Genomic DNA, 23,514 nt, shown 5'->3' with positions numbered 1-23,514 from the left:
TTTTTAAAACAAAAACGTAAGTCAAATCAAATTACACAAATATAATGCAAAAAACATTACGACCATAAAATCTCATTTTGGTATAAAATTTCAGATTTTTGTTAGCTTTTTATTATTTTAATTTTTTTCTATTTTCACTCCCTCAAAATGTTGCCTCTTGGCACGTGCCACCCAGGGCGGACTACTCTCTCCACCCACCTTTGCTACGCCACTGGATACAATGAAAGACAGACTTACCAAACACTTGTAGAGATCTGATCTAAAAATAAACAAAACAAGCAAACAAAACTTATCTAGATAAAGAGGAGACTGACAACGTATCAACAGAACTGGTCCGAACCAATCATAGCAGTAAACAAATGATGTTGTCACTTCAGCTACAAAAGGATCAGACCAAAAGGGGTGAAAGAAGGAAGTGAACTTCTTAGTCACAATTTTTATATGTGTGATAATGTGGCTAAATCAACTACTGGATGACTGTCCTTTCATCACATGACCTGGGACCCCATGCATTAGAAAAAAACAGCCCCAACATGTTAATTAAAAGATGTTATCAAAAATGAAGTTCATCAGATTCCAAATGCAATGTTTACAAATATTAGTGAAGATATCAAACGTATTGATAATAGTAATAGTAATGCAGTGATAGAAAAGATTACATGTATTTGCAATAAATAACTAATATTATTACAATGACAAAAAGATGCAAACAATTATTAGTATGAATTTCAATCAAAAAAATCTTTTTATTTCAATGTAAAACAAAAAAATGTTAGTAAAAAAAACGATGCAAGGCTGATTAGTTTATGTTAGTGTTGCTTGTATCAGTCAGGCAATCAGCAAAATATTGTATTAGTGTGATATTAGTACACTTAAAAGTTGCCTTTTTATGCAATTTAATGTATAATCATATCATGGCTTTCCATACTCCAGGCAATTTCATGGCACAGTTGAGAAGCATGACTGGAAACTCGTTAAGCAAATATTTGCTTTCCAGGGATTTTGGAAAGAAATTAAGTCAATTATATTTGAAAATTCAAACATTTATTTTGCACTATGATATAAATATAGTCAGAATTTTTAATTATATGTTCGGAATTTTATTAATTACTGATAAGGAGTTATTATCAGTGATTGCTGACTGGCAAATAACAAGTAATGTTCCCTGGAATCTGAATGATAACAAGTCTCCCTCTTAAATAACAGACTGGCAAATGTATTGACACCTTTCATATATTTAACCAAAATACAATCATTTGAAGAAAAAAAAAATTTTTTTGATATCATGCAGGCATTCCTATTGTGCCACCGCACCTTGTAATACAAGGTACTCGACTGAGCTCCAGTCTTTGGTTCCTCTATGTAAGACATTTACAGCAAAACTCTTATTACTACAACTGCAAACAACTTTCCTTTTTTTCCCTTCATATGTCTAACATCAAATAAAATTTCCATGAACAGAATTTCTTTCAAAAACTTCTCATCTGTGGAACACATTACCGTGAGACTGTCTCCTTGCGGACTACAACAGGGTCTTCAAATCCAATCTAAAAGAATTCTTGTCATAAATTGTTCTCATAAGTAATCAAAACTTTTTGATTGCATTCATCGTATTCAATCCTCTCATAATATTCTTCATCATTCAACTGATCATCCATCCATCTCATTAACCTGTATCCTCAAGTGGTTCTTAGCCTTGATAAGTAAGAGTCATTAGTAAAAAGAATTAAGAATAAATAAAATAAAATATAATATACTGTAAAAATTTGAAGAAGAAAAGTCACAATAAATAATATATATTTTTTTAATTTAATATCGTGCATCCCTTCCCATTGTGCCACCTCGGAATACTTTCTGATCCTCTGGCAATGTGCACGTTTACCATACCTGTAATCTTTGGTGAGAGAACACTGGTGATGGAGAAGCAGACGGCATTCTGTGGCTGGCATTGCCACTGGTTGTGCTATCATCGTCACCATCATCAACCACGTTACCAAGGGAATCAGGTTTATATAAGTAGGTCTGGCGGAGCTCACCCATCGTTTCCAGGGATGGGCAACCGACAAGCTCCAGGATGTCTTCCTTTACCTGATAACAATAAAGATGATACAAGCATAGGTGGGACGTGCAGTTTAAATGGTGGTCTTTTAAGATGGTTTTGGCCAGTTGACGCAGTGGCACTCAGGCTGATTCTCACCTAACTTAAGAGAAAACTATTTGGTTTGTGTGGATTATTCTGACCACTGTTCTCACCTGGAGTGTTATTTTCACTTCGTTTCAGATGATGTATCAGAAAGTCCTTGCGGTTTTTAACTTTAAAATTTCGATGAACAGATATCAGCTCAAACAAAAAAAATTATTGATCGAAACAAGCACCATCAGAATTAACGCAAAACAAGTGTATTTATGCCAGTAAGATAAAAATCTTCAGTTCTGGTGGCAATGAAGTTGCTGAAGGTGTTTTTGATATCGCTTAGGTTTTCAAAGCATTTCTCATGCAGAAAGTTGTTGAGATGCTTAGAAAAGTAGTAGTCTGTAGGTGAGAGGTTTGGGGAGTATGGTGGATGAGATAAAGTTTCGTAGCCCAATTCGTCCAACTTCTGCAGGGTCGGTTTTCTGTTGACTAATGCTGGGTGTTGTTGTCGACATTTCTGATGCATTTCATTCATTTGTTGATAGTACTTCACCACTGTAATGGTTTCGCTTGCATTAAAAACTGTAATAGATGAAACGGATCGCAGACCACCAAACAGTCAGCATGACATTTTGGTGAAACTCTGGTTTCGGGAAGTGTTGTGGAGCTTCACGAGTGTCTAACCACTGAGCTAAGCATCACCGGTTGTCGTAAAGAACTCACTTTTCATTGCAAGTTACAACCCGGTTGAAAAACAGGTTGTTCTTGTTGCATAAAAGAAGGGAAGATAACACTATATAAGGGCATTTCTTTTGGTTGTCGTTCAATTCATAAGGCACCCATTTATCAAGTTTTTTGTCTTTCCAATCTCTCAAGTGGTTGGAAACCGTTGTATATGTTATGTCTAATTCAAAAGCAAGTTCCCAAACAGTTATGTGTGGATTAGTTTCGATTAAGGCTCTTAATTGATCATTGTTAACATCCGATAGCTGACCACTACTCTTATTATCTTCAAGACTCTTGTCGCCGCCACAAAATTTCTTAAACCACCATTGTACTGTACATTCAGTAGTGGTTCCTGGGCCAAACGCTTCGTTGATATCGCAAGCTGTTTCAATATTTGTCGTTCGAGACGTCAAGCTTCAAAATGATTCCAATCTTGTCAGGATCTGTCGCCTCTGTTGAAAGTTTTTGCAAGACATACAAACATACATACATACGTTTAAACAGACAGGTGAGATTTATATTACAGAAGATGAGAGTAGAATGCTCTCATTCAGTCAGCCATGGTAGAAATCTTAATTTGTAATTGTATTCTTAGTATCGACTGCACTGAGGATTAAGACTTCAATTTCAAAGTCTGAGGGAAGAAATTATTAGAATAAAAGGTTTTCCAGCATGAAGTGGCATCAACTGTGAAGGGGTGGGATTTTGCTGTTTGTTGGGTTAGTCAGGAGTATGTACATCAAAGGGGGCACAATTGCTACAAGTTCTATTTGAAATTTGATGCAGATTCCTGAGTTCGACAAGATGCACTTGAAGAAGATCAGAGCTTACATCATCCGAAACATGAAAATAAAATTCCAAATGAGACTAGTAGGTTAAATAATGCATAAGTTTGTGATCGCGTTAGAATATGAAGTAAATAATGAGATATGAATGTAAGTAATCGTGAATAACAATGATTGTAGTAATAATCAAGGGTCACCACCCACAGTCAACAGATGACGTCGAAGGTTGAGGAGTGGGGGATGGACCTTATTCCTCTACAGAAGTATAGTAACTATGTTCCACAGGTATAGCTTACAAGAGTAAGTTCAGGGAACTGCTGTCATTACTAACCAGCAGAGCATTACCATTGTCAACCAAGGGAAGAATCTATTGGGTATGTCTACGCAGTGTTGATGTATGGAAGTGAAACCTGGCTAGTGAGAGAGGAGTAAAATGTCTTGCATGGAGAGTAATACGAGTCTTAAAAACAAGTTTAGATCTGATGACCTCAGAAGAAAATTAAATCTGTGCAGAACAGAAAACTTTTCTCAAATCTATCCTCATCATTTCCTTTGTCTTGTCCTGCTAACTGACCCTGCTACCTCAACTGTTCTACATCTGTCAAACCTAGCACTAACTATTCTTTCAATGTGACAAACCATTTTTGCACATTCTGTCCAGATTTTATCTTCTTCGGAGGTCATCAGATTTAAGCATTATATTGCATCATTTTTATTTCATTCTTCTCTCCATGCAACACATATCCTCAACCTGCAAGGAATTAAATTGTTGTGAAAGCTGATAAAGTCATGAATAGTATGGCTTAAATTTTGGTGAAAAAGAAGCAAAGTGTTTGACATTAAAAAAATTAAGTTAGTAAAAATTTACAAATGGCAAAATTACAATTCAAATACTCAAAAAAAAAAAAAAAACAACATTAAAAAAAAAAGGACATGCATAAAATATATAGCATAAATTAATATCTATCATTTCAACAAACAAAATTTTTGCTAATAAACAAAAGTTACAGTAAATAAAATTGGATTCTGCACTTCTGTCTGGTTCATGTTTCCAAAAGCAAAAATTATTTTTTAAATCATTTCTTTAGATTTTTTTTTATTTATATCTGCTCAATATTTAGAGAGATTCTTTTAATTCTTTACGTGATTCCAACTTGACATCAACATAAATATTTTATACTAGCAGTTCAGCCCGGCTTTGCTCAGGCCCTATGTACTGTTCATAACTTTATATATATATATATATATATATATATATACTAGCGGGGGTACCCGGCGTTGCCCGAGTGTTTGTTTCCGGGACGGGGGGGGGGAGTTTTAAAAAATGTTATGGTAGGTAAGTAGGAAGGATCAAACCCGGAGTCATGAGTAAAAGTAGGAAAATAAAGTGTGAAAAAAAAACAAAAAAAAAAAAAACAAAAACATCTGCAACGTTAACAGTTCGGCCACCAAGAAAAGTCCATTCCAGTTGTTTAGGAAAAAAAAAAAAAAAAAAAAAACGACTACGGTAGGTCGGCGCGAACGTGAAAATATAATGTGAATTGTCCAGCACCCTAACCACTACGCCACAGAGCACTGCAGCTTAGTTTAGTGATTTTAAATAACTTCACATGATAGAACTACGAAGCCAAACCGGTGTTCTCTTCTCAACTGTTCCTTGTGAACGATCTCCAAACGGTGTTAAGTGGTGGCAGTGGGAGGAGGAATTTTTAAGAGAGAAAACATTTTACCACTTCCATTGATCTTAACCGATTTTGGCCGTGACTTCTCAGCAGAAAAAGTATAGAAATCTAAGATTATCGAGGAATTTGAGAACTAATAAGCCTATAACAAACCTCAGATATTGTTCTGCCGTTTGTGCATAATGTATTTGCATGAAATATCTTGATTTTTAATCCTATTAAGGTCAAAATCCCACAGGAAAAAATGAGTTAATTTTATTTATATAGAGATAATATAAAGCTGAACGTCTGTGTGTGTGTCTGGTCACGAATAGGCTCCTATATGGTTGACTATTATAGAAAACTGATTACATATAATGATAGAAGATGTATTGAGATACAAGAATGGGTATGTTTGATCTGGCATAATGATGATTCATTAAAATTGTGCGTTCTGCGTACGCGCCTGGTCCACAAAGTATGGAAATAAAAAATTTAAAAATTAAAAAGAAACGTTTACAAGTGTTTTTGATATAGATGTGCATAAGAAAACTTTGATAAGTATGTTTTAACTTAAATAGGGATGGTATAATAAAATTGTGGGGTCTGTGTTCGCGCCTGGCCTCCATAGAATGGAAATAGGCACAAACTTTAATAAAGATTTTTCATATCTATCTGCGTAAGTATACTTTGATAATTATGTTTCAATTTGAAGAAATATGGTATAATAAAATTATGGGGTGTTCGTTCACGCCTGACCTCTATAGAATGGAAATATGTCACAAAGTTAAACAAGGTTTTTTAATATAGATCCACAGAATATTGTGATAAGTGTTTCAGTGTGAACAGGTATGGTATAATAAATTATGGGGTTTATCTATTTTATTTTTACTTTCATCATATTTTGCTTTGGTTATCAAAACCAAATTCCAAATTCGAAGTTATCTCTTTACAACCCTTCCTTTTCATAACCTATCATACTTTCATAAATCAGAGTCCATTTTCTGTAGGCTGTTTTTGAACCCAGTCCACGACGGGTACTTTTGCTAGTGTATATATATATATATATATATATATATATATATATATTAAAAAGTTTGTCTCATGTCCAGGTGTTTGGTAGAGTCTGCAAAGGTCAACTCTTTCAACTTTGATCTTTTGGCAGCCAAATTTTCACCCCAAAACTGATTAAAAAGCTTGTTGCATGTCTGAATACCCTTTATGTAAAATTTTAAATGTTTAGACCCAAAATTGGCTGAATAGTTTGCTAGAGACCGCAAAGATCAACATTTTTAACTTTGCCCCTTTGGCAGCCAAATTTTTGGCCGAAAACCGATTAAAAAGGTTGTCCTATGTCTGAAAGTACTTTATGTAAAATTTCAAATGTTTAGACCAAAAATTGACTAAGTAATTTGGTAGAGATCGCACAGGTCAATTTTTTTAAAACTTTGACCCCAATTTTGATTCCTTGATATTTATTGTTTTGGGCTCAAATCAAATGAAAACGTTTGACCCATGTCCAAGTAACCTACATCTAAAATTTCGAGTGTTTATACCCAAACTTGGCAGAGGAGTTTGGTAGAGCTTTTAAAGGTCAAATCGTTGAACTTTGACCTCTTGACAGCCAATTTTCTGGTCGAAAACCGATAAAAAAGATTTTCCCAAATCTCAATACCCCTTATGTCAAATCTATAATCTGTAAACTGAAAATTGACAGAGTAGTTTGGTAGGGAATTGTACACACATAGACAATTTCACTTTTATAGATGATAAAGTTGCACTGGTCAGAGACTGTAGATTCATTAGTAAAAATACTTTCCAGTTTGTTTTGTGCATGTCTTTTTGAAAAGAAGTTTTCAGTTTTTTACTTTTATATATATATACTAGCAGGCTGCCCAACGTTGCCCAGTCGTAAAATATGCATAAATATTATATTTTAATAAATACAGAAATTGAGACATGTGCATGCAAGTATATGTTTTTTTCTAAACAGTTCACTTCTTGTAAGTAAAAAAAATATACTAGAGCTAAGATTGAAATCAAAACCCAAAGACAGTGCGATAACCATTAGACCATCATGAAATTCTTGTCACAGACTTTTTTAACCAAGATGGGCATAAAAACAGTTCCTCACCCTCCCTATAATCCAGACCTTGCTCCCTGTGACTTTTGGTTATTCCTTAAGCTCAAAGAAAACATTAGAGGCTCTTGTTATGAAACAATTGAGGAGATGAAAGAGGCTGTGATGAGGGTCATTGACACGTTTCACACAAGAGGACTTTCATGGGGCTTTCTAGAAGTTGTTGGAACAGTACAGATGCATTGCAACCGGAGGAGATTACTTTGAAGGGACTAGAGTTTCATGTGTGTACTATCAATAAATCTGGGAACTTATTTAAGGCACCTCGTAAGTTGTCTTTCACATATAAAAAAAATCAAGTTGAAAACAGTTGTGATGTAGCTCGTGCTATATGACTTTCGGTCACCCAGAAATATAAAAGAATTTGTGTAGAGCATGCACTTGTAGTTAACATCTATTGTATTTGTAACTACGTCCTGTTTTTGCTCCGCGATTCTGTTTTTTTGTTCCGTTTCTTAATAGATTTTCTCTGTTTATCTTTCTTTCTTGTATCAGAAAGAAAGGAAAAACAATTGTAAATATGTCTTCTTAATAATACATTTTCTTTGTCTTATCATTCTTCTTTGTGTGATATAATAAACACCTTAGTACAAAAAACGCTAAAGAAATCCAATTTAAAAAGTTTGAAATTTTACAGATTATTGTAGAGAATTGTCCAGTTTTTAATAATCTGTCCGTGTCATCTATTATATAATTACTAGGACAGTTTCCGTAGAGGGTGATTCATATTTTTTTGAATTTTTTATGTTATCATCCGGGAATGATGTGATTGTTGTAATGGTGGGTAGAAAGAAGCATGATTATGTTAATTTTAAACATGCTTGAGTTCTCTCTCGGGGGTTGGGCTGGAGAGATTAATGTCCGTTTTGGGGTCAAAAGGTATGTGAAATTGTTTCCTATATGCATTCAAATTACCGGTCTTAGTGTAGGTAAAATTATTTTAAATATGTGTTGTATATTACCCGTCCTTGCAAAGGTAAAATTATTTCATATACATGCTGTAAATTACCTACCCTAGGTAAGATACAATTATTTCATACGTGTAATACCTGTTCTAGCTAGGTAAAATATTCTTTTGCTCGAAATAGCAAATGATATACATAGACATTAAAAAATTCCTCTCTCCTAAGAATAACAAATATATTCAAAATCAAATTCAATTTTCTCATTGTTTATACGGTCCCAAGCAACGCCGGGTAGCACCGCTAGTCTATTATATAAAGAGGCAGTTGTCTCTGTATGTGTGTATGTCCAGCTAAAATTTAAAAAATACACAACAAACCCCTACAAAATCGGTAGTTGTTTTTAATCATCATGACTCTAGAAAAATAAAAAATAAAATTTAGAAAGATTAATATTTTTGAAGGTCAAATATCTATTTGTATTGCTTAAATGTTATCAAAAATTAAACATCATTCTTAATGTTATCATGTATTAATATGGCATAGGAAATGAGTCAGCATTTTTCAGATTTAAAGATACTAACTTATCATTTCTTAACTATTGTCATTTCTCTACAAAGAAAGGGGAATTAAAGAAACTTAATTTTAATTGTGCTCTATAGTTAGTTCCCTTGTTTTTAATTTCATTTGATGCTTTCAGTAGCGCTTTGAATACATAAATATAAATAAAGTTCTGTCTCAAGCTTAAAACTATTTTTCCTCATCAATACTTCTTATACAAATATATAAATAAAATAAGTTTAATCATATAAAATAGTCTCATTTTTTTATTGTTCTGTGATTTATATACATGGAACGATAAAAGTGTCGCCCTAAAGAAAGCGACACTACAGCTTTATTTTAAAAGTTTTATTGAAAAAAATCAAAATCAATTCAGGTAACCTGATTATGTAGTAGAGCTGACATCTAGTCAATGTAGCCACCTTCAGCCTCAATCACCGCCTCGATATGGGTACGGAACTGGGAGCATGCCTTTTCCACAAGTGCCAGCAGGAGCTTGGCGAATACTTGGTAGATGGTGGCGATCAGGCTTGCTTTGGTGTTGTGGGAGGTCATGTTGCTGATGCTCTCGATGTAGTCCAGTGGGTTCAGGTCAGGAGAGGAGGAGGGCCATTGAGAGAAGGGTACAAAGTCATATCACTCCTTCTAAAGCCAAGCCTGGGTCTCTTTGGACTTGTAGGCTGGCACAAATCCTGCTGCTACATCCAGGATCTGTCAGCAGCCACCTGATTGCACCATCCAGGTACACTTTGGTGTTGATTTTCAAGCTGACCTTGAAGATGTGAGGTGGCATAATGTGACCCTCTCTTGAAACCACACCAAAGACTAAAACCGTGGCCAGAAACTTTGTTTTCATCACCCTGGGCACATCCCTGTTATTCGTGGCAATCCAGTGATGCATTTTGAGGATGCTGGCAATGGTCCTGTTGTCATAACTTGAATCAGTAGAGAGCATGATCTCACTCGTTGAACATTGTGTCACTTTCAGACATGATAGAAGGCTCCTATCGCTCATGGGATTTGTACATATGATTGGCCAACTAGTAGATGGTCTGCAACAAAAAAGAAAACCAGTTTTCATCAAACGGAAATGGAATCATGTCAACTTTTCTATGGCAACATTTTTATCATTCCATCCTGCAGATTTGACTCTTATTTATTTTCAACCATAATTTTAATCTAATTCAGATTTCAAATATTAGTCAAATCAAGAATTGTTTTTACACAAAATATTTGTTTCTCTTTCATCTTTGGAACAGTTTTTCTTAACAAATACATCATTTAGAAATACTTGTATACTTATAAATTAATACTTTTCTTCTAGTGTGTATAGACGCTATTCTTTAAAATCTGTTTCCCTCTTATTCTCTTCATTGGGGTGGGAGCAACTTAACACTAAGATCTAATCAGTTTTTTACGGTCTCAAGCAACACCGGGTAGCCCTGCTAGTATCAAATATTACTATACTAGTAAATAAAAGCTCAACACGGTTAAAGAAAACTCTGCAAAACAACATTAACACACCAAACATTTTCTATTAATTGTCATTATTATTATTAACTTGAACAATTAGTTAAATTATTTCTTTTATCATCGAATTGGTGCAGAAGCTTTTGCCGGTTTTTAGAAGGTTCATTTTAAAACCATTATAATTTATTTTATTCATACTGTTATTACTTAAATGTATCATCATGATTAATTCAAGAAGTTCAAGTGTAATGAAAACAGACATCTTGCTACTCAACTCCCTACATAATACCCCTGCAAATTATGTTCCAGATAGTAGTCCTCTACATCAAAGTGGCACTCTGCCTTGTTTGGGGTAAAAAATGCATTAAAATATGCCCAGCAATGATTACAATCACGTATTCACCGGACATTTCTACAGCACAAAGACATGTCGAAGCAAGTTTAAATTCAAAGTGAATTCTTTTAAAAGACTAATGCAACGTATTTAGTACCATTAGTATAAGGCCAGTGAAAAAGTTTGTAGAAAGGGACATTTTTAAAGCATTACAATTTATTTTATGCATATTTTTATTACTTAAATATATCACCATGATTAATTTTATAACTTTTTGCTTTCACATTTTTAAAGCACATTTCATATTTTTCTGCAATATTCTCACCTATGATGACCAAAAAACCACCTTCTTTAGTCAACAGAAAGCAAGTCATCTTCCATCATGATAATGCTCGTTTTTACAAGTTAAAAATCTGATCAAAGTTTTCATAGAAGAATCTTGTCCCAAATCGCATATTCTCCTGAGTTAGCTCCCTGGGATTATCACTTATTTTGAGGATCACAAAAGCATTTAGATGAACTTAGGTTAACATCACGAGATGAGATTGAACATGAGTTTGATTCATATTTCACATCAAAACCCAAAAAATTTTACAAGTGAAGAATTTATAATCCCATTGACAGATGGAATCAAGTTATAGAGAGTAAAGGCTGTTATTGTTATAAATAAATATTTTTAAAAACAGTTTTTTTTTTCATTTTCAAGATGAAATTTTAAATCGGCAAAAACTTTTACATCAACCCGAGAAAAAAAAAAACGAGAAAGAAACTAAAAAGACATTTATTTCCTACGAATCTCACCTGGGCTTCAAGTGAATCTGTAGCTTTAATTTCATCTTCAATACATGTCTCTCCAGAACACACGTCTATCATTTGGTTAATGCGCTCTGTGACGGTTCTAGACAGAAAAGGCAATAACAACTATTTTACTTGTTCCAATCAAATTCTTTGTTTTGTACAAAATATTTGGAATAATAAAGCATAGAAAACTCTCCCGAAAATCTAAAAGAAATACTTGCTATAAAAATTAAAAAAAAAAAAAAATAGCTGCTGTGTACATATAAAGTTTTTTTCAGATCAAGTTGTATTTTCAGTTTTTTCATGTTGAATTTAAGTAGAAATACATTTGACTGTAAGCACTTTGAGAGGAATCCATGTATCTGCCTGAAGCAGTGTTTCCCAACTGGGGTTCTTATAGCCTTCTAAGGGGGGCACAGGCCTTTGAAAGCCATAAGAGGATACCGGAAAAATGTAGTTCAAAATGCAGAAACTTGCCAAGATCGCTGGATAAATGGTTGGATCACTTTACCGTTCCAGAAGGTATCTTACTGCCGATGCAATCCTCTATCTGTATAAGAGCCAGGTACTCCTTAAAATGAAGTACTGTTGTCACATTTGGGCAGGAGCTGCTTGGTGCGTCATATCCAGCCTTGATAGAGTTCAAAACCGGCTTCAAAACCTAGTAGGTGATGCCCTTTTCTCTTCCCTGTAACCTCTTTCCCCACAGAAAAGACATTGTGAGACTTCCCACTTGAATATAACATAATAGCCTTAAAATCGAATATAAACAAGTTCTTGTCGAGTCGTCTCCATAAATAATCAAATTCTACCTAATTTACACGATTTATGATTACTAAACTACAACTTTACATTCATTAACCCTTATCCTTGAGTGGCCGTCGGGCTTTGATAAGTGATGACTCCCAACTAAATAGTAGAGGAGGATGTTCTTTTCTCTTTCCTGTAGAGTTATTTCTCACAGAAGAGATGCTGTTAGTCTTTCTCTACTCTATCGTTATTTTCATGCTAGGTGCTTGTAAAACATTCACATCAAAACTCGTCTTCCTACAACCACTGTAAAAAATTTTTCTTTCTTTCTGTGTACTCAGAACAAGACAGAATTTTCATGAGCAGAATTTCTTTCCAAGAACTGTGCACCATTTTCCAGTTGACTATATCATGGTCATTTTCAAGTTCAATGTTACCAAATTCTTGTGAAGCCATCATATCAAGTAATCAAATTTAACTATGATTTGCAATCCTCAAAGTGTTTGTCGCATTCAACTAACACAAATCATTAATCCTTGTCCTCAAGTGGTCTTTAGACCTTGATAAGCAATGACTCGTTAGTAAAAAAAAATACATAACAAATCGGTATATAATTTTGACGAGTGATTTCTATTTATTCTTGCAGTATGTTCTTTACACTAAAATAATCTAATTCACTTCCGTCTCTTTCCCAAAATAATTATTCTGACAAGGAAGAGTATTACGATGGAGACAATTTTAAATAATGACATAAAAAAGCTTAAAATCTAAGGGAGATAATTCCTAGTTCGAGTCTCTCTTTTTTCCATCTCTTTGTGATTTACAAATTATTTTTTGGTTTTAATTTAGAAATTTAAACTAAAATAACATTAATGAATTTGTAATGCAAATGACCAAGCCATAGCAGGATCGTCAGTAAAGGAAAATTGTTAAACGAATTACACACATAACAGCTGGTTATAGCTGCAGACTAAAAAATTATTAATTGACTTTGAGAGTATGCGATCATACTCTGTTGGTTTGGAAAATACATGTCAGCGGCTTGGTGTTGAAACGACCGGTAATAAATACCTTTTCTTTCAACAGAAAAAAAAAAATTGTGTTGAATTTCTTATTTGTTGTTTTTTTGTAAGACTTTTATACACAGCGTTGGGTCTGAATTAAAATGTAACAACCACGTTACAAATCCCGGGTTATGCCGGTTAGGTACGGCTAGTTTTGACATAAAAATGAGCCATTGATAATTTGTTACATCCAAAAAGAAAAATGAATAAGTTTTGCTTATTTGTGCTTTAAATGAAATAACAAATTATGTGCAAATGGATTTGCCTAAAAAGATCAGAATGCTGGAAAAGAATTTAGTAGAAAATGGAGGATGAACTCAAAAGTAACTTTGAATTTTTTCATACCCTTTACAACAACACATTCTGGACAGAAACTGAAATCCGTTTTTTGTAATATTAAAAAAAAAAAACCCAGATTTCACTCCAAAACTAAACATATACATTAAAGCTGGTTCACTTATGTATGAAGTATTGTTAACATATCTGGGCTAGTGCATCTGCCACTAGTCTCTCGCTCTTAGATACGGTTAAAAAAAAAAAAAAGAGTTGCCAACCTAATAGGTCCGGAACTATCAACTAAACTCCAACCATTCCATCGCCAAAATGTGGCATCCTTGTGCCTGTTTTATAATTAGGGCTATGACAAGAGAATATTCTTATCATTCTTTTGACTCTCGGGTATATATCCGAAACAGTTAATCAATCGAGAACCACATCACTCTATATAAAAACATAAGATATTAACTGATATATACTCGAGAGTCAAAAATAATGAAAAGAATATTCTCTTGTCATAGCACCTATTTATAAGTATTTCAATGACAAGTGCTCTGACAAACTCCGATTACTAGTACCCCCTCGACAACAATACCCTCAACAAACTTGACAAACAGCAAAATTCCACCTCTAGACTGTAAAAATCCTTAGATGCCGTAAAGCTTTCTACTCAAATAGCTTTTTCCCTTGGACTGTTGCACTTTGGAGTTCCTTCCTGGGCCCTTGCTCACCTGACTGTACTGACATGCAGAAGTTCAAGTGTATTGTGAACAGACATATTGCTACCCAACTCCTTAAATTATCCCTGAAAATCTGCTCCCAAATATTAATCCCTCACAACTAAGTGGCCTTGTGTCTTGTTTGACAATAAAAAACAAAGGTTCTCATGATTATAGAAGAAATCCACTTGCTCGGAATTAAAAAAAAAAAGATTTCAACTAATAAACGAACCCAGACATTGGAGGTTCTAACGATTTTAGAACAAGTCCACTTTCTCTAAATTCTGCTAAAAGAACAGAGAACTCCTATGCCTGTATAAGATAATCATAAATGAATGGCTAAGCTTAATTACATTCTATTAAATATAATAGAAAGGAAAAAAAAATGCATGAAAATCATCTAAAAATAATTTTCCAATTACATTTTTATGCATCATCTGAAATCATGATTACTTTACCGTTTTCTTTGCATTTTTTTTGTTTTGTCTGTGGAACAAATATAGCCTGAATAATCCAAATAATAGAATACCCGTTGAAATTGACACAAAAAGTCAATAGATACTTTTGTTCAAGTTGATCTTTTCATTTTCCAAATTCTGATATTATAATGAAATTGCACAATTTTTTTTCCTTTTTTGGAGTATATGGTACTGTTCAGTGACCCCCCCCCACCAAAGTTAAAAAGAAAAAAAAAGTACATAAATTACTCACCCTGTTACCTAGAATACATATTTCATAATTTATATTAATAAGTTCAGTAGTTCAAGAATTTACTAAACTACTAAACACAGACCTATTATTGACATTTAATTCGTTGTCATGTTTCTTAAAGTGAACTGATCGAAAGATTCAACTAATACGAAGAAAAAAAAAGGTGCAAACAAAATCGTAAAACTCACCTTGCAGCCTCTAAAAGTTTGTCTTTGGCACCGGGTTCATTATGGTCAGTCACAGCAGCATTTGCCTCCAAGAGTTTGTCTAGTTCTTGCATGATTTGACTCTTGGCCATGTTATCGGAAGCAATATCATCAACTACGCCCAAATTAACGGCTTCTTCATAGGCGCTCTTATACTCGCCTATGTACATATCGATGCATTCTGGAGATTCATTTGATAAAGTCATGATTTTGCTGGCAGCCATATTCATTCGTCGTAGCGAGGAAGTACGCTGGAAGTACTACATAATAATAGTATCATATCATATTACCTTGAGAATAATTTCTAACGAGACAAAATCATAGATAAAAAAGAATGGTGGACATTATGACGACTCAAAGAAGCAACGCATATGCTGTATGCCAATCACTTACTAAGCAGACCTAATATAAAATTTAACACAATATGAGAACCATTAATTATAAATAATATATATAATCAATAATATATATATATATGTATATATATATAAGTTAGAAAAGCATTTCATCCAAGGCATGAAAATTGTTAAACAAATGTTTTTACTATAGGCTTTCAAAATAAAGGTACAAGATTCAATTTGAAATTTATTTATCTTCAAAGTGCACTTTTATAAATTTTACAAAGTAAGGTATAAAAATTTAATACCTTACTTTGTAAAATGTATAAAAGTGCACTTTGAAGATAAATAAATTTCAAATTGAATCTTGTACCTTTATTTTGAAAGCCTATAGTAAAAACATTTTGTTTAACAATTTTCATGCCTTGGATGAAATGCTTTTCTAACTTATATCTTTTTAAGATTATATTTTATTTAATTTGGATTTAAAAAAAATGAATGTGGTTTTGCATGTTTTTATAAAAACTCTCCTACTCCCTATTGCAGTTTGTATTTCTCCTCACACCACAACTCGTTTTTGCAACCCCCTCTTTGTATTATTACAGGTCTGAATATTCTCTCTGTTTCAGTTTGTAATTCTCCTCACACCACAACTCATTTTTGCAACTCCCTCTTTGTATTATTACAGGTCTGAATATTCTGCTTCAGTTTGTATTTCTCCTCACACCACAACTCATTTTTTGCAACTCCCTCTTTGTCATACATCTCTGAATAATGAGAAAATCTGAATTTTTTTAACAAAAACTTTAAAATAACTTTTTACATTCAATTTTTTAAACTTCTTTCAAAATAGAAAATCCTACAATTTAATAAGGAACATATTTCATATAGGTTTCATTAAAAATATTCAGTAGATAACGAGAAAAATAGAGATGAAAATTTCAAAAGGACTGTATAACTGGTTATGCTCAATAGTAGTCCTCGCCTGCGAAAGTCTTTGTTATTGTCAAAATAAAGTAATGCAACAGATCTACTGGTATGGAAATCCAGTGATTATTGGTTTTATTATTTTATTATTATGATTTAAAAACTTTAAAAACTTTTAATTATGATTTTCTGTTTATTGTTTTTAGCTTATTAGGTATAGACCATTATAATAGTTGCTAATATTTTCTCCTCTGAGGAGATGGGTAGACATCGAAAACCTATAGGTTAAGGAGATATACTTATTGAAATGTATTCTTTGTTTTGAATATAATAAGAATTCTAGATTTGAAATTTAACCATTTCACGTAATAAAATTTTAATTACTAAATTTATTTATATATATATATATATATATATATATATATATATATATATAGTGATGGGATGATTCCAATATTTTTCCTGATTCTGATACAATTACTGATTCTAATCTATATATATAAAAGCGAAAATGTATGTGTGTATGTATGTACGCTTTTCCTCGATGTCCACAAAAAGCTTCTTTCAAAGAAGCGCTTGCTCGGTTCACAACTTCTTAAAACTTTTTATATCATCTATAAATTGTTATTACAATATCTCAGAGTTATCCACGGAGCTCGCCTGTCTATTTAATTTTATTGACTTTCAAACGTTAATTATTCGACATTTCCTGCATCGGCACGCGTTACATTCGGTTTTCAGTATAAAAAAAAGCGAAACTCGACTCTAATCACAGCCCAAAACTCCCTCTCACAGCCCAAAACCCCCTCGGGGGTCCGGGCGACAAGATAATATCTGTTCCGACAGATACTGCAAAGCTATGACTAGCAAAGATCAGCTATGACTAGCAAAGACCATATGTGGGAGTAACCCCACATATCTGAACTTGGTCACTGAAGGGGCAACCCTTCATACCAACAGTTTCTAATCCACCTCCCATTTCTCACCTCTCGGGAGCTGGTACCCCCTTTCCCTCCCCCCTCCCCCTCCATTAAAAAACGGCCTTGTGCCTAATTTGCTCAGTGGGGAAGCAAATAAATATCACAGCCCAAAACCCCTCGGGGGTCAGGGCGACAAGATCAAAGTGTAGTATCTGTTCCGGCAGATGCTGCAAGCAATGACCAGCTATGACTAGCAAAGACCATATGTGGGGGTAACCCCACATATCTGAACTTGGTCAATGTAGGGATCACCCTACAGACCACAGTTACTATCCAGCTCCCATTTCCCACCTCTCGGGAGCTGGATCCCCCTTTCCCTCCCCCCCCTCCCTCTCTCTCCACATTAAAAAACGGCCTTGTGCCTAATTTGCTCAGTGGGGAAGCAAATAAATCCAACAGGCCGAAAGCCAGTTGTCTCAAGAGAGCTAAGTAACGTTTGTTCAATGTCGACTTCTGTCATATCAGACTGTAGCTTTCATTTCGCTCCTCCTAATAAACAGGGAGCGGGTTTTTAAAAACAAACAAACCGATTTATTCACCTCATTCAAAACTGTCCCACACAAAATCGTAACTGCTGAATACCTATCGCCGTCACGTCAATCAAAAATGTGCACCTGTTTTTTTTAACACTTTACTATTTTCCAACTGCACGTCATGAAGGCTTCGTTTTTTTTTCACGGGCACCTGTTTTTTTTTCACATACCCCAAAAAACACCCGGGCAACGCCGGGTACCCCTCGCTAGTTTTATATAAATCTCTTAATATTTAACTATAGAGTTGTTATTTTTTCTGGATTATAATAAAAACAAATCTTAAATGTGGATATATTTTCTCAAAAATAAAAACATACTTGTGTGTGTGTGTGTGTGTGTGTGTGGTGGGTGATCTATAGATTTTAGTTCTACTGGTTGTTTAAAATCAATAAATATTTATTATTTTATTATTATTTATACTAACAGTGGAAAATATTGTTTTAAGCTAAATCAAATAAAAAAGATAATTGAAGGAATCGTTTTTGGCATTGGAAAATAGACAAATTTTTTCTGATTCCAATACTGATTTGGATACCCCAAATAGTTCTGATTCTTCCGATTCCCGATTCCGATTAATCGTCCCAACACTAATATTATATATGTATACATATATATCAAATTTTAGTCATTCAATGACTAAATCTCTATCTTGTATATCGAGCAATTTTTATTTAGGTGGGATAGTTACTTATAGAATATTACTGCCAGTAATATCATGTAAAATTTATAATCACAGGTTTTCATACCAGTTGATTGTTAGATAATTTTATTCTGAAGAGTGTATATGTGTGTGTATATATATATATGTATATATATATATATATATATATATATATATATATATATAGAGAGAGAGAGAGAGAGAGAGAGAGCTATATAATGATAAATAGTAAGGTTGTAGATATATAAAAACAAAAATAAGGCTCATAAATTTCATACTTTAACTGTCCGCAAGGATCTATGTTTAAGTGGATAAAGTACTTGGTAAAATTCAGCTACGAGTTACACTTTTCTGGAGGTTGAAGATTCTTAAAAATACAATAGCGAATTAATTAGGACATTTATTCGGTCATGGCTGATGGAACTTAAAACATGCTACCGCTGTGGATAAAATAAAAGATTCCATTCAAAATTCTGTGCAGATTCCCAAATTTAACAGAAAGATTCCAGAGTCCAACAAGATACATCTAAAGAAGATCAGAGGTTACAATTGACCGAAATGTTATGAAAATGGCACTGAAGATGAGAACAATAGTCTAAAGAATCTAAATAATACAAATTTCGAAATCACATTTAAACTTACTTTGAAAAATCATAAATACATAATACAAATTATTGTATATTTCAAACTAAATATTCACACAACTGCAAGAAAACAGATCTTTGATGGTAGACAAGGAAAAGTGTACTATTATTATATTATTATATTATATTATTATTATGTCATCATTCTATTCTATTATATTATTATTATATTATTATTCTATGAATTATTATTTTTTTTATATATTTGTAAAAATACATTCAAAATATTGAAAAAAAAACAGAAAAAGTATAGAAATCTAAGATTATCGAGGAATTTGAGAAATAATAAGCCTATAACACACCTCAGATATTGTTCTGCCGTTTGTGCATATTATATTTGCATGAAATATCTTGATTTTTAATCCTATTAAGGTCAAAATCAGACGGGGAAAAATGAGTTCATTTTATTTATATAGAGATGAATTATTATTTTTTTTATATATTTGTAAAAATACATTCAAAATATTGAAAAAAAACATGAATGAGTTTAATCTTATTTGTACACGTGAAGTTAATCACTTTTAACACTTATTTTCTTAAGATTTTGTTGAATTTATTCCAATTTATCCCCTCCTCTCTTTCATACACGTATTTTCGGTATAGGTGAAATGACCAGAGTGCTCAATTATGTAGGTAAGAGCATATTTTTTTTTTATTTTAAAGGACAGTATACACTGAGTTTAACTCTGACTCCTTTCAAATTAAGATGAGCAGACCAACACAACAAGTGTGTTGCATATCTGCTTGAGGGTGCGCAAGTCGCTGGCAGGACTGAAAAAGTCATCTTTGGGCACATGGACGCTCAGTGACTAGAGGAGTGGCACTCGTCTGACAAGACATCGCTATAAATATATGTGTGTGTGTGTGTGTGTGTGTGTGTGTGTGTGTGTGTGTGTATGTTTGTAGCATGGGAAAATGAACAAACTGACACAGACTTTCGTTTTATGCCATTGCACTTGTCATGAAAAATTCCGAAAATGTATTTCGATTCATTACCAATCCTTGTCTCCCTTTCCCATTTCTCTCTTACTCTATCCATATCTTTCCATATATTTTTCTTATTTTCTTATATTTTTTTAATATGTTACATTTTACCTTATTTTGATCGTTTCATAAATAAAGACAGTATATCATCAACACAAATGAGGATCATCTTATTTGTTTTGCAATTTTTCTACTTATTATCTCAATGTTTTGCCAGATTTATTCCCCCCCATAGCATTTATAAACATTTATAATTTATAAAGGTTTATATAAACATTTATAAGCATGTAAACATTTATAATTTATAAAGGTTTATATAAACATTTATAAGCATATAAACATTTATAAACATTTATAAGCATGTAAACATTTATAATTTATAAACATTCATAAACATAAACATTTATAAGCATGTAAACATTTATAAACATATAAACATTTATAAGCATGTAAACATTTATAATTTATAAATATATAAACATTTATAAGCATGTAAACATTTATAATTTCTAAACATTTATAAACATATAAACATTTATAAGCATATAAGCATTTATAATTTATAAACATTTATAAGCATATAAACGTTTAAACGATAAATAAATTTGTATCAAAATCATCAAAATACAATATGAATACATTTTGTTTCTGTGTTGATAAAGTTTTGAACGAAGTGTGTATTATTTTAAATTAATATTTCAAACAGTGAACTCTGTGAAGCAATGGGGGGGGGGCAAAGTAAACTAGTATATATAGTATATAAGCAATACCTGAAAATCAAATAAAAAAACAAATAAACATTGATCGATTAAATTTAAGGCACAAACAAATCATGCGATGTGTACATGCTTAATACATTCTCAAACAAAAGGCAAGAACGAGAACAAATTGGACAATTTATAAAGATCGCAATCATGGAAAAAATCTGTTTAGGTATTGAAAATAGCTTTTTGCTATTATTTTTATTGTAAATGAGGAATAATTTCCATTAAAAATCTAGTTAATATTATGCATCTAAAATTAAGAAAAGCACGCTTGAAAAATGTCAATTTTATGTGAAAGAAACCAAAACAAAACAAAATGGATACCAAATTTGAACTGCTGCCATATTTATCTAAAGAACCTTGAATTTTAACTAGAAATGATTATTATGTTTTTGGTTAACTATTATTAATTTATTATAATAATAATAATAATAATAATAATAATAATACTAAATTAATAATAGTTAACCAAAAACAGCAACATAAAAATACTTTTAATGCCTAAACAGATTTTTTTTTCACGTTCTTTCATGGCCGTAATCTTTATGAATTACCCGTATTTGACTATCCTACTCTTGGCTCGAATCATTGCAGTTACTACAATACCTACAAGTGAACATCTATTATTATACTAAAACTAAGTAAATCAAAGTTTGTTTTCTAAAGGGTTTTTTTTTTCATATATACTTTAATCATATATACCTTAGTTATAGGATTGAGTTATATTTGAAACAAAAATCATAATTCTTATGAGCCATAATTTGTAATTAACTGAAAGTCATACTTTTAATGAGTTCTGTTCATCAGAGACAAATTGGTCCATATTATAGCCAATGAAGTCTCGCATCTTAAATGACCTTGACCATTAACACTGTAAAGTTGGATCATGGTTAATGTTTGAAGGAATTTGTACTTCCGATGTTTTCTCCAAATTTGATGTACGGATCCGATACTCTTTCATAACAGTAACCACAATGCAACATTTCAGATAGTTTTCATGTTATTGGTATTTAGAATTTGTTCCCTCAGCACAAAATTCAACAAAGTCTAGGTCGTTTCTGAAATTACTTTTTCCCTGTTGATTGTGTTATGATGCTGATCCTGTGTAATTCTAGGAGGTCAAGCCTTACAAATTTTGCCTTTTATCTTTGAGAAACAGTTAGTTTATTTCTGATTGCCTAAGGTACCCCTACAGGGCTATCCAGGCAAGTTCTGCAAATCAGAGTGTCCTTCTTGGAGGCACTGACTCTTCAATCCCATTTCCGATCTGTGTGTCACACTTCTCATTGTGGGAGAGAAATGGATACCTATCCACATTTCCATGGTATAACTTTGGAAATATTATTACGTTGTGGGGTGGTGTTCATATATACGCCGTGTTATTGTGTTTCATATTACTAGTCTCTATACTGCGTCTTCTTCGCTATCTGAACCCTAAGTTACGTGTTGCAGCTTATGTTCCGTGATCGTCTAAATGTGTTCATGCATGTGTGTCAGATATAACAAACACACACATGTATTTCGACATACCTCATCAACTTTTCAACTGCGTTGTTGGTCTTTTGGTCCACCTGGGAATTTCATCTGTTCTTGGATGGAAGATGGAACTTGTGGATGAATGCATTTCAACTCCAAGACGATGGTTTATTTTATATAGTTTTTTATTACTTCTCAGGTGTCGATCACAGAAGGATGGGAAGTGAATATCTTTGCTTGAGTGGTTAATTCTAGTCTCCATTCTGAAACACGTTGGCTTCCTCCTCGATGAGAGGGGAAAATGACCTGTTAAATTGTCTGCTCTGTTTGACATTCTCTTTTCAACTCATCTATTTTCTCAGCTAACCAGAACACGTGACAACAGACATGTACTTCCGGTCAATTAATCAGATACTCTTCCGGTGCAACTCGATCGGTCACCAAGTTTGATGTGATATTGACATGTTTTTAATAATATATGAAAACATAGCTTCACATCTCATCTCTTGCTCACTTCACCAGTTAGAGAGATAGATAGATATATTATTGGCGAAATTAAAGAGCGCTACGGGGGAATTTGTCGGGCGAACATCTTTGCATTTGCTAACTTGTATAAACCAACACGTTCCATCTAAAATCAGACAGGGGAGGGTAGAATCTGGTAGTCTCCCTCTTTCTGCGGCCTTGGACTCTGCTATTGGTCAGCATTTGGTTGACAATCCATATTATGCCGACAAATATAGAATAGAGTGGTTTGAGGTGTTACACAGAGCAGATTCCAAAAAACCATTTAAAGATTTTGGAGTCTGTCTCTATTGGGGTTTGAAAACCTTCTTTATGCTGGCAAAAAGAGACAACAAAAGCATTATTTCTCTTTGGGGAACTTTGACTCCTTTTCTCCCCCTCCTGCCCAGTTTTAATCGCTTTTAAACGCCGTACTTACAGATTAAATTTTTCTTTTAATTGTTTT

At 33.1% G+C, this 23,514-nt stretch overlaps 1 protein-coding gene across 8 annotated transcripts in view; it reads right to left on the bottom strand.

Moving 5' to 3' along the window:
- LOC145254754 (uncharacterized) overlaps nt 1-23,514 on the bottom strand; it is a 203,857-nt gene that overhangs the window by 104,194 nt on the left and 76,149 nt on the right. For 5 of the 8 annotated variants that reach the window (XM_080113497.1, XM_080113500.1, XM_080113498.1 and 2 more), the window contains 3 exons: nt 15,220-15,497; nt 11,515-11,611; nt 1,888-2,088 (listed from right to left, as the gene is read on the bottom strand). In XM_080113497.1, the coding sequence (XP_079969623.1) occupies nt 1,888-2,088; nt 11,515-11,611; nt 15,220-15,497 (576 nt within the window). The remainder of the gene's footprint in view (nt 1-1,887; nt 2,089-11,514; nt 11,612-15,219; nt 15,498-23,514) is intronic. The other 3 variants (XM_080113502.1, XM_080113504.1, XM_080113505.1) reach the window with 1 other exon arrangement.

Source organism: Euprymna scolopes, chromosome 30 (genome assembly GCF_053919585.1).
Source record: "Euprymna scolopes isolate OS-2025 chromosome 30, ASM5391958v1, whole genome shotgun sequence".
Classification (NCBI taxonomy): domain Eukaryota; kingdom Metazoa; phylum Mollusca; class Cephalopoda; order Sepiida; family Sepiolidae; genus Euprymna; species Euprymna scolopes.
This window is presented reverse-complemented; position numbering and strand designations above follow the sequence as displayed.